The sequence below is a fragment of the Mirounga leonina genome, unplaced genomic scaffold (assembly GCF_011800145.1).
Source record: "Mirounga leonina isolate KUSES-001 unplaced genomic scaffold, KU_Mleo_1.0 Mir_178, whole genome shotgun sequence".
In the NCBI taxonomy this organism is placed as follows: domain Eukaryota; kingdom Metazoa; phylum Chordata; class Mammalia; order Carnivora; family Phocidae; genus Mirounga; species Mirounga leonina.
The window spans coordinates 28,900,801-28,913,230 of NW_023270464.1; the positions used below are offsets into that span (position 1 = coordinate 28,900,801).

Here is a 12,430-nt window from a genome sequence, read left to right on the forward strand (position 1 = left end):
AGGTTTGGAATTTTATGACAAGCAACCCCTCTAGCTCTGGTAACTTATTTAAAAGCTTAAAAGCTCTTGTTAAAATACTCTGTATTAAGTACTGAGTGTTTCCTAGAGAACTCAGCATATTTCCATGTGAGTGATCTGATTTAACTAAGAAATGTATCCAAACCACAGTGTCTCTTATTGATCATAAACATTTGTATTAATATTTTACTGTAAAAGCTCTATCAATAGTCTAAATAATAGGTTGGTTCTTTGATAAAGCCGAACGTTTTTTAAAGTAGGGGTATTTGGTGGGAGACAAGCTAATACACTAACTCTTAAACATTTTTATACAGGATTAGCTGAACCATCCTTTGTTGCAAAACATGAAGATAGTTTGTTTAAGGATTTGTTTCAAGACTACGAAAGATGGGTTCGTCCTGTGGAACACCTGAATGACAAAATAAAAATAAAGTTTGGCCTTGCAATATCTCAATTAGTGGATGTGGTAGGTGTGCATATCATTACGTACTTCATTTCGTACAGGCTTCCTGGGAGCATCCTGGGTGCCCTGTGTTAGGCAGTGAGCATGACAAAGGTGGGTGAGACAGTCATTTTCCTGAAGGAGCTCAGCAGGGAAAAATTACTATACCGTAGGCATAGGAATACACTGCTTATATGATACTGTATAGTTTAGAAGTCATTTATTTGGTAATTATAATAGGCCTATTTTTAATAAGTTCAAAGATAGTAAACATTTTTTATGGAAGTTTCTCATTACATCTATTTAAAAATATGATGTAAAAAAGTCAACATTTTAAAGCGAGGGAAGTAACAAGGAGCAGTATGATCACAGGCTTAGGAGTGACATGGAGCCTTTTTTTCAGCTGTTTAGATCAAAGGGTTAATGTTGGAAGCCGCTCCCTGGGAGGGCCCGGTGGGTCACAGAAGAGCCTACACACCACAGCGCTTTGCCCCCCAGCGTTTTTCTGTTGGAGAACTTTGCCTCCTGGAACAAGTCACTTATCCGTCAAGGCCAAATTTAGTTGTCTGACCTGTGGTGGAATCTTTCCAGAGTTCCTAAGACAGCCTCCCCCGTTCGCATGGCCCTTTGCACTTTGACGAGGTGCCCGTTACAGCGGCTGGTGCTCGTGCACTCTGGTGTGGCATCCTCAAAGCTGGCTGAGCTTCATTCCTCAGCTCCGTCCCGGAGCCTAGCAGTGCCTGGTGCACGGTAAGTGCTGAGTGAATGACAGATCTGATGGCAGCAGATAGGGTCAAGGCGGTGCTTTGGGAAGAGCCGAAGGACGGACAAATACACGGTCTTGAGCGAAGGAGGTGAGAAGCTTGAGAGGCAAGGTGGAGGCCAGGTAGAAGGAGTGGCACTGAGTAGAGTGGGACGTGTCAGGTTGTGAAGCCTGAGCGGTTACAAGAGAAGAGGAACGGGTCTGAAAGGTTAAATCCGTCGATATGGGGAAGGCCAGAGGAGATGATGCGTTCCACTGTGATAGCAGGTGATTGTGGTACCTGGAAAAGAAAATGTTCCCGAGGGCCTTGGGAAATCAAGCCCGGCTCTGTGAGGAGAGAGGAGGCTAAGGATGTCAGCGTGGACAGCCTGGCCCAGGGCCGAGTGTTGAAAACGCGGGACCGAGGAGTTTCCAAGCAAGCAGGGGAAGCAGGAAGGCCCATCCTCGAGGAACATCTGTAGGAGGTGGTAGAAGGAAGGGTGGGCCAAGCAGGGAAGTTGGCGAAGGGTTGTTTCCTGAGAGAAGAGCCCAGAACACAAGGTCAGTGATGGCGATGAGAGGGAAGGAGGACAGGAGCCGGGGGAGGTGAGGCGAGCGCATGGAGAACAGAGGTCCCTGTCATCGTTAAGCTCTGTCCCCCTCGGTCAGCGGTCATGTTTGGGCGCTCCTCCTGGAAGTTCCCTCAGGTTCCTGCCTTCTTTCCCGTGTGTTCTCGTTCGCTCACTCTTTCTTAAACCTCCACATTGGCTTGCTTGTCGGTTGCTAATTTTACGGTCAGGTTAAAGAAACTATTGTCTGCTCCACTTACGTGTAGTTGTTTCTCTGCTAACGGGCTCTTGCCTCCTGGTGCAGTCCTGCATTTGTCCTTGCTCAGGTTTGCGTCTGTCGCATCCTGAGTTGCGCTGAACACATGAGACATGCTTGGGAGACACCCAAGGGGTGACCTTAAGTTGGGCTGTACCCCCGTATTTGGGGCCGGTTGTGAACTTAGGTATTATTCCTCTATCTGCGTAGAAGATACGAAGTATTGATTGGGCCCTAGCCCATAGTGCAAACTTTATGTGTGTTCACATTTTTCTGGGGAAAATGTCAGTAATTTTCATTATATTCTCAAAGATGACCTACTGCCTTATAGCGTTGTAGGCAATGGGTTTACCAGACCTTTCTTCATTGTTAATGCTTCTGTTTAGAGCATTTGGTGCAGAGACCAGCACTTCCTTGGATGCTGCGTGACTTTGGGGCAGACAGTGGAGCCAGCAGGGTAGGGTTTAAACTCAGGAGCTTTGAATTCTAACGTCGGCTCTCGCACCAGCTGGTGGTGTTCAGGCAAGTGGCGTCATTGGGCTAGTTTCTATATTTGCAGAATCAGTGGATTTCAGTAGAAAAAATCTCTAGGTCCTTTCCAGCTCGAGTGCTTTAATCAAGGACAAATGCCGTTTGGAACCGGAGTGTAGGGGGGATGGCCTTGCTGTATTTCCCAGTGATTTTTCCCATGGAGGGACTTGACCGCTGTCTTTGTCCCAAGGGAGGTGCCTCCTCCGTCCTCCTCCTCTCTCCCGGGCCACTCACCTGCTGTTGGAAAGAGTCCCCTCCAGGCACCTAAGCCATTTAAAACCACGTCCTCTCTCCGCAGCGTAGGCATGGCCTCCTACTTCTGTGGGTCTCTGCGCTTAGCGTTATATCCCGCACACTGTGGTTGGTGATCACGATGGTCTTGTACAGGTCCAGTCGGCTCCATGATATTTCAGCAAAATGTAGTGGAAGAAATGTCACTTTAATTGGGCCTTGAGAATTCAGTGAAAAGCTGGTCTCAGCAAAGAAATAACATCAAGGAGGTGTGAGTACCAAGTATCAAAGACCCCAGTTCTCTAGAAAAGCAGGCTGTGAAAGCTTCTGAGGTTGCACTCAGGGCAGTGACCTCAGTAATTTTTCTTCATAGCAGCTCGTCAGAGATTCAGATCTGTGCTCAGCGGGGGCATAACTACCCTTCCCCACATCGCAGCACTTTCAAAACCACCACGTGTTTTATCATTAATGGTGACTTACAATTCATTGTCAGCTTTTTCCGTTCTTAGTGCTAAGTACGTAAAATCATGCTGTGCCTGTTTCTTAGACCGTGTCTCAGGTTTGAGGACATAGAGTAGTTGAGACTGTGAGTGTTAAATTTAAAATGCCAATGGTGTACTCCACGGCAGTTTATCTGAAATACAGAGCATATTGAAGGGAATAACGTGAAATTAGGCTGGAAAAATGATCCTGCCCTTCTAGAGAATAGCATCGATGAGCAGGGTATAGGGACTGTACGGACAGGAGTGTTTGTAAAAAACTGTGAAAATTCTTATTATTTCAAGAATTATTGTTTCTGTACTTGAAATAATGAGCCTTATTTACATTTTTGTTTTATAGGATGAGAAAAATCAGTTAATGACAACGAATGTCTGGTTGAAACAGGTGTGTATGAAATGCAAACGGTCACCCGAGTGGTCCCAAGTGCTGCGACTGGAGGGTTTGCAGTACAGAGAAACATGAGCAGGGGGTGTCGGGGGGTGGGCAGGATGCGGGAGGGTGGGGGTCGATGGGGTTCCCGTGGAGCAGCTGCTGGGCACTGGGGAAGCAGCAGTGAGCAAAATGGGCAGAAGTCCTGGCCATCAGGGAGCTTCTTTCTAGTCAGGGGAAAGAAACAAGGAAGCCGTATTGTGCCTCGAACACTGACAAGCTTCACTGGGGGCAAGGATACGGAGTGTTGGGGATGTACTTTTAAATAGGATGGGTGGGGAAAGCATCGCGAGAAGGTAATGTTTGAGCAAGGCTTGGAGGAGAAGAAACAAGCCATGTGAATATCTGGGGAGATGTGATCCAGGCAAAGAGGGACCAGCACATACAAAGGCCCTGCGGCTGGAGTGTGCCTGGTCTGTTTAAGGAGGAGCAAGCGGGCCAGTGTGGGTAGGGGTGAGTGAACCATGAGGAGGGAGGGGTGTGTAGAGGGGGTCAGAGAAGCAGTGGGAGGCCAGGGGTTTAGCAAACACCTGGGCCGCTGCCAGGATTGTGGTGTTTACTTGGAGTGAGATGGGAACGGGGGATGAATTATTCTTATGTACGTAGCCCCTTTTGTACAAAGGACTTCTTTGTCTTCTGGGTCACCAGACCTATGTCCTCAGCTGCTGTTGTGTGCTTCCCTTTGCTCTTTCTTTATTATACCGAATTTTAATACCTACTACCACTTCCCTGACCCTAACTCCTAAAAGGCATGCATCCTTTTTGGGGGGTTCAAGTCTTAACATGATCTCAGAATGTCACTGCATGGAGGTTGGACAGGTGTTTACACCGTGGAGTATGTAATAAATCCGGTTCCCCTGCAGGGACCAGTCCAGCCATTGACAATACAGCTGGAAAAGAGAATGTCTGCCTAAACCCGGTCCTTACATGCCCATGGCCGCAGCCCCAGGCCGCGGTCGTTGGTGGGGGAAGAGGTGCTGAGCAGAGCACAGTCCTCACCTGTGTTGCATGAGGACCAGGGCTGGAGCCAGGGGCCAGGGCTGCACTCTCATGCTCTTAAGAAAGACGTGGAGCTGAGTTTTCTCTATGGCGAGCAGAGATGCTCTCATATCTAGAACTTCTGGATGTGGTAAAAAGTATAGCTTTTACCACTCTTGACTATCGATGTCACTGCAATTGGCAATTGAGGCTGTTGTCTTTGTTCTGAAGGAGTGGACAGATGTGAAGTTAAGATGGCGTCCTGAGGACTACGGAGGAATCAAAGTGATACGCGTCCCTTCAGACTCTCTCTGGACTCCAGACATCGTTTTGTTTGATAAGTAAGTTATCTTCTAAATGCCACTTTGTGTTTTCAAAAGAAAATGCTTGCATTTTTATTAGGCAGTAGTACTTTTTTCTTCCTTTGGAACATTGTTTAGCTCTAAGATCACATGACTTGATCATGTGTGTTTTGTGAACCTACACATAGGTTCTATGGATCCTCTCTTTTCTTGGTGCATTGTTTCCTGATCATAAACGTGTTCTTTGATTTTTAAGACTTGTAGAACATTTGGGAAGTCCAGAAAGCTGTGAGGAAGTTGGGGGGGGTCACCTATAATCAATCCCATTGTCCCCGCACTTGGAGGCAACGTGCACGGTAGCGGACATGCACAGAGGACTCACTCTGTGTCTGGCCGTGTGCTCCGTGCCTCTCTGCTTTATTCAATGCCCACTGTTGTTCAGGTGGCATTGTTGACAGATGAACAGGTGATGGTGTTATAACCTCGTCCACAATCACACAGCTTCCTTGTGGCAAGGTGGGCTTTGCACGAGGCAGCCTGATGTCCTACTTACCCTCCGACTTAATAGACTACACATTTGGCAGATTGCCTCCTAGATTTGGGGGCTATTTTTATTTTTTATTTTTATTATTTTATTTTTTTTAAAGATTTTATTTATTTATTTGACAGAGAGAGAGGCAGCGAGAGAGAGAGAGAGAGCACAAGCAGGGGGAACAGCAGAGGGAGAGGGAGAAGCAGGTTTACCAAGCAGGGAGCCCGATGTGGGGCTTGATCCCAGGACCCTGGGATCATGACCCGAGCCGAAGGCAGACACTTAATGACTGAGCCACCCAGGTGCACCTGGGGGCTATTTAAAAAAAAAAATAGTTGAAATCCTACTTTATGTTCAAATAAGTTTTGCTTCTAATTTTGCTTAAATACTGTATTGGAATTATCCCATGATGAGGAATGTAGAGTCAACCCATCTTCATAGGCATCCTACCTAGATGTGTTTTGAGGATGGTTTTTCACTTGGGGAAAGGATAATTCTGGGATCGAGTTTCAGGTTTTCTAGCACCACCCGATGGCAAATCTGGGAATCTGTGCTTCTCCTAAAGCACTCTGTAGTATTTGCAGGAAGGCATTTGGCATGAAGACAGAGCAAACGCTATGCAAAAACATTAGTGTTTAAACACCTTTTCCCTGCACGCTTCTCCGTAGGTGAAGAGGGAACAAGATGTAAGTTTGCAGGACACAGCTCCCCAGAGTGTCATGTTACTCCAGGCCGCTGAAAACATGCTTCCATAAGCATGAGTCTAGCAAAAAACTCACATGAGTTTTAAGATAAAAGAAACCAGTATTTCGAAGAAAGCTTATGTTGGTCGACTAATACAGGGTGTGTGCTCATGGAGCCGCGGAGCTTGAGAAGCACACGTAGCAGGCGTCCAGTGTTTGTGATGGAGGGGAAGAGCACTGTGCGGGGAGTCTAGGAACGTGGATTCAGGCTCTGGCTACTCTCTGATTGTTTAAATAGTCTAGTTATATTTCATAAGTAAGGTGAACTCTTTCAACCTCTAAAACGTCAGGGAGGGGCGCCTGGGTGGCTCAGATGGTTAAGCGTCTGCCTTCGGCTCAGGTCATGATCTCAGGGTCCTGGGATCGGGTCCCGCATCGGGCTCCCTGCTCCTTGGGAGCCTGTTTCTCCCTCTGCCTTTCTCTCTCGCTCTGTCTCTCATGAATAAAAAAATAAATAAATAAATAAAATGTCAGGGAGCTGTGAAATAGAGTTGGATCGTCAGTCTTGGAGAGGATGTGGAAGGAGTTCGGTTCTAGGAGGGTTCCGTATTTAAGGAAGATGGCCTTCGAACATAATCACCTGCAAAGTGTCTCATGCTTTGGCGTGGGCTTGCTTTCACAGCAGGCTCGTGAAGTGCCGGCTTGGGCTGTCTCGTCTCTCATTGTCACGTGCGTGTGTCTGTTTCAGCGCAGACGGGCGTTTCGAGGGGGCCAGCACTAAAGCGGTCGTCAGGCACGATGGCACGGTGACCTGGACGCCGCCGGCAAACTACAAGAGTTCCTGTACCATCGACGTCACATTTTTCCCATTCGATCTCCAGAACTGCTCCATGAAGTTTGGTTCTTGGACTTACGACGGGTCCCAGGTTGATATTATTTTAGAGGACCAAGATGTAGACAAGAGAGACTTCTTTGACAATGGAGAATGGGAAATCGTCAGCGCCACAGGGAGCAAAGGGAACAGAACGGATAGCTCCTGCTGGTACCCACACATCACATACTCCTTCGTAATCAAGCGCCTGCCTCTCTTCTACACCCTGTTCCTTATCATTCCCTGTATCGGCCTCTCGTTTCTAACCGTGCTCGTCTTCTATCTCCCCTCCCACGAAGGGGAGAAGATCTGTCTCTGCACGTCAGTACTGGTCTCTTTGACTGTCTTCCTGCTGGTTATCGAGGAGATCATCCCCTCGTCTTCCAAAGTCATCCCTCTGATCGGAGAGTACCTGGTGTTCACCATGATTTTTGTGACGCTGTCCATCATGGTCACTGTCTTCGCCATCAACATCCACCACCGTTCTTCCTCAACACATGATGCCATGGCGCCTTGGGTCCGCAAGATATTTCTCCACAAGCTTCCCAAACTGCTCTGCATGAGAAGTCACGTAGACAGGTACTTCGCTCAGGAAGAGGGGGCTGAGAGCCCTGGGAGACCAGAGTCCTCTCGAAACCCACTGGAAGCTGCACTTGATTCTATCCACTACATCACCAGGCACGTCATGAAGGAGAACGATGTCCGTGAGGTCTGTGACATGTTGTTGACAGATGCGCATCTGCTTCTAAGTCTGGTAGAGTAAATGGCAGGACCCTCGAGACGACGCAGAGGTCCAGGGCCAGGAATGTTGACGTGCTGCTCCGTAGACGGTCTCTAACCAAAGCTGGTTTCAGTTAAAACATCTGCACCAGGGCATCTCTGCTCGCCTCGCTTCTCCATTCCCCCGGCAACTTCTGTCATTCTCAAGAGTGATAATCCTGCCGTGGTTGTTTTATCTTCCATAACTTTGTGTCTGAACTCTGTGGTGATCTGTAGGCACAGCTTGGCATGATCGTTTATCAGAAGTTCTTTTATTTTTTAACAAGTGAGCCTAATGTAGGCTTTGTAAGTATAGCCAAGAGATCTCTTCCAGAATATGTCTTTTTGTTGTTCATTTACAAGAGGATATCAGTGAAATTAAAAGCAGTAAGCTATTCTCTGGTGTCATATATTCTATGTCCAAGTGTTCATGTGAAGTTTAGTAATAGTGCTTAATAATATGCTTAATTTGCTTAAAAATAAAAATTCATGTAAAACTTTATTAGAGAAAAATAACTCTCATTGGCTTCTTATTTGAGGTTAATATTTAAAATAAGAATTGAACATAGATACGTTCTCCTAATGTGATATTAGGTTGAATTTTCTTTTAAAACGTCAAATTTCAGTGTCACTATTCTTTCTCTTGTGTAGTATTTGTAAAGCTATGAATATAGCATTTTCCTAATTGAATTTACTTTGAATAGTCCCATTAAAATTATATGAATTCTCATCTAAAGCTTTTTTAAATGGAAAAATTTCTAGCAGGTGTGGGAAGCATCAAAACAAATCTGGTAAAATTACAGCCCTCCCCCCAGAAGGAACATATGACATGTACTTCTGAAAAACTTCTAATGCTTGTCGATTTGTAAGGTTTCTATTTCATGATTAGTATGATTAGTTTATGAGGTCTGAAGCTATAGATGGAGTCTTAAAACATATAAATATTAAATAATGACTTGGATTGAGATGAAATTTAATAAATGTCTGCAAAGTATTGTGCAAAACGGCCAGTGCTCACCCCCCCTGGAGCCAGTAAATGGGTTTTATTTTCAGGGGGACTGAGACCATCAGTAGGGTGTTTACAGCCACCTAAAGTCCACATTATCCCACAGTGGGAGCAGAGCTCCTGTAGGGGACCTCATGCCTCACAAAGGCAGGGGCAGCCTCTGGTGCTCAGGGGCTGGTCTCCACCTGCCCTTCCTTTGAGGTCACTCAGGGCTGCTGAGCTCGCTCCCTGCTTAGGCTGCAAAACGGGATGAAATGAGGTCCATGCCAGCAGATCTGAATTCATGAACTTAGATTAAAATGGCCCCTAGGGAATCCAAAACCAAATAATGCAGGTTGTGGGGAGGGGAAGAAGATTAAGGGCTAATAAGTATTATTCTGAACCAACTTTTAATTTGACTTGAAATTAACCTTAGGCTGGGCTCTCTTTAAAAATTAAAATAAGTAAACACTACTGGGCAAGAATAAGTAACAGAAATAACTGTATATAATAAGAGATTTTTTTTTAGTTTATTAAAAAATATCCAAGTAGTATATCCTGACTATTAAAAAGCTATCAAAATATGCCACGTGTGATATGCTACAAATCAACGTGTAAATTAACAGAGCACGTAGCATCTCTGAGAGCCTGTGGAAGCTGTGTGTGTCCCAGAGCTCCCTCGCTGTTGTGAGCAGTGGCAGGAGGCAGAACCTGATCTGGCCCCTAACTCAGTGTGTAGTATCTTACAGTAATTACACAATTTTAAATTATGTGTTTAATGTGTGTTTTTTTCTTTCTCTTTTTTGCAACAGGTTGTTGAAGACTGGAAATTCATAGCCCAGGTGCTGGATCGGATGTTTCTGTGGACTTTTCTTCTGGTCTCAGTTGTTGGATCTCTTGGGCTTTTCGTTCCTGTTATTTACAAGTGGGCCAGTATCATAGTCCCGGTTCATATTGGAGATGCAAATAAGTGATACCTGCCCAGGGGACACAGTAGGAGTTTGGTTGCCAAACGCACGTGTAACTCTGCTACCTATAAACTTAGAAAATGTACATTGTGCTTGAAATTTGACGCCAGCTCTAACCAACAGACTGACAGTTGCTAACACTGGTTTATCTTAATAGATCGCCCATTCGAACATTTTACCTGCATGAGAGAAGCACTAACTGACTCCACATTTGGTCTAGAAATAGCAGTGGAATAGTACCCGAACTGTGCTAGTGAAAACCTACTGTTTGTATCCTGGCAAGTAACACTGGTTTGTAATCAACGTGAAGCTCATCTTTTGATTGTGTTGGAAAATTCCCGTTGTACCTGAAGATTGATGTCAGGACTTTTTCTGCATTTGGTAAAGGCACACATTTTAAATCTCTCTCTGTCCTGTATCTGCAGCGGAAGAGCTGACCTTGGGCACGGTGTCCTACTGCCATATTAAATAAGCCAGCTACCTGGTACAGCAACCATTTAATGTGATGCTGATTTTTCTATAACCAACATTTTAAAAAGTGAAAGGTGGGAATTCCTCGAAGGCTTACTTTATTCCTTAGATGCTTTAACTGAACAATTGTTGTATTAACTATTTTTGTAGCTTACCGTCCACTGTAAAATCATACAATAGACAACCCCTGTGGACATGCACAAGTATCTCAATAATTAACAGTAATTTCAACCCCCTTGTCCATATTTTCCATAATAACCACCTTCTATATAAATTGTAGCACTTCTGTATCCTTCACTCAGCATAGTCCTCTACAATGAAGTGAATCCCAGTTTTAAAACTCAAAACCTCCATGGATACTACCAAGTCCTACTGTGAGGAAACCATCTTCCGAGATTAAAGGTGGTTTCTAATTAGGTAGAAGCACATCGTTACATATCTGTAATGTTTTGGTTTCTCTCTTTCGTCCCAACAGTTACAGTGCTAGAGCCTTCGAGTTGTGAGGGCTGGTAGATGTCATGCAGCGGTAGCCTTTCCCTGCTCACTCAGGACCGATGGACTGTCGAGGGTGCACGAGTTAGAGTCCCTCTCTCGTGCCCCTGTTCAGCTGCGACCCAGGACAGCACAGCAACAGGAGCCCGGGTTTGATGAGCAGCTCCTAGCTCTTGCGAGAACAAATGCCTTATTTATAGTAAGTAATCATCTAAGGGCAAGTCAGCGCTCTCTGGAAGACGGAGGGGATCCGTCTCATCTCTGTCCTACTGTAGGCACATGTTCAGTGTCATTTAACAGGTGAACGTTGGGTTTGCTGAGTTTAAACTGCCTGTTAGCTAGCTTCGCACGTCATCTCCCCGATTCCTCATCTGTCTGCGTTGCTGTTACTTAAAATTCCTGTAAGTAAATAAATTTTACAGAAATCTTCCTTTGACTTACTGAAACGTGAGTCACCGCGGGCTGCAATTTTGTCAGTTTTATTTCTGTGTAGCCAAAACATCAAAATGCCCAGTGAGAAGATCAGAATGGTCTCTGGGAATCCTCGTCTCCTACCAGTGGCCAGTCAGACTCAGACCTGCAGTGCAGGCGAGTTGCTTCTTAATAATCCGTCTAAAGCAGTGGGCCTCAATCAGGGGCAGTTTTGCACTCGAGGGGACACTTAATTTTTGGAGACATTTTTGGTTGTCCTAACCGGCAAGGGACCGGGGTATGTCACTGGCATCTAGTGGGCAGAGGCCGGGGGGCCACTAAAGATCCTACGATGTACAGGACAGTCCTCCAGTGCAGAATTATCTGACCAGAAACGGCACTGCTGCCAGGGCTGAGGAATGCCGTTGCAGAGGTTCGGCTGCAATGACCGTGGGGCCAGGCACAACCTCTCCCAGCAGTCACTCGGGATGCTGCACGTGGAGATGCCCCGCGGTGCAGGCGCGGCCCCCAGACCCTCGGGAGACGGGAGAACCAGGGGTGCGCGGTCAGAGCGGCAGTGGGAGCGGAGCTGCTGAAACAGTACAAAACGTGGAGGAGGTTGCGGGCGAGGTCAGAGGGCCCTCAGGAAATCTCTTGTGATACCCAAACAGACGTTCCCATTTCGGAGCAGCCAGTTCCCCTGTCTCATTATGCCTCACCCACCGCAAAAAGGGCAACAGTTTTCGTATTTAGGCCATTTTTACATATTCTGTGGTAGAGCATACCACCTAACGTTGCAGGAAAACTGTATTTTGACGTTTCTTTACCAAAAAGGCTGGTTAAATGTTGATTTATCTATAATAAACACTCTTGACGTTTTTCTTGCACGGCTCTCTTTTGATAAAATCAAGACAACTGGATAAATAAATAAGCCTTGAAATGCCAAAAACAATGCTGGTAGCTTGATGACAGAAAGTGTGAGAAAAGCCTAAGTGTAACACTTAAAACAATAAACGCCTTGGAAGAAAACAGGACAGATTCTTTACAACACCGGATTTAGCGGGGATTTCTTGGCTATCACACAAAAGAGCACAGATGACAAAAGACTGACAAACTGGAATTAGTGAAAATTTAAAACTTCTGTGCATCAAAAGACACTATCAACAGAGTGAAAAGGCAACCCAGAGAGTGGGAGAAAATATTTGCACATCACATACCTGATAGGAGGTTAATATCTGCAATATATAGAGAACTCCTAA

At 45.7% G+C, this 12,430-nt stretch overlaps 1 protein-coding gene across 1 annotated transcript; it reads left to right on the top strand.

The window, feature by feature from the left end:
- Positions 1 to 417: 417 nt before the first annotated feature.
- Positions 418 to 9,803, top strand: CHRNA5 (cholinergic receptor nicotinic alpha 5 subunit). The gene is made up of 5 exons (XM_035024369.1): positions 418 to 484; positions 3,630 to 3,674; positions 4,929 to 5,038; positions 6,963 to 7,794; positions 9,642 to 9,803. The coding sequence occupies exons 2-5, from the start codon at positions 3,648 to 3,650 to the stop codon at positions 9,801 to 9,803; spliced, it is 1,131 nt and encodes a 376-aa protein (XP_034880260.1). The 5' UTR covers positions 418 to 484; positions 3,630 to 3,647.
- Positions 9,804 to 12,430: the final 2,627 nt, after the last annotated feature.

What these genes read in the sequence shown, in the direction of transcription:
- CHRNA5 (XM_035024369.1), top strand. Translation starts at nt 3,648, where the DNA reads ATGACAACGAATGTCTGGTTGAAACAG. An exon ending in CGAATGTCTGGTTGAAACAG is followed by an intron (nt 3,675 to 4,928) that starts GTGTGTATGAAA and finishes TTTGTTCTGAAG; the next exon opens with GAGTGGACAGATGTGAAGTT. An exon ending in AGGAGAACGATGTCCGTGAG is followed by an intron (nt 7,795 to 9,641) that starts GTCTGTGACATG and finishes TTTTTGCAACAG; the next exon opens with GTTGTTGAAGACTGGAAATT.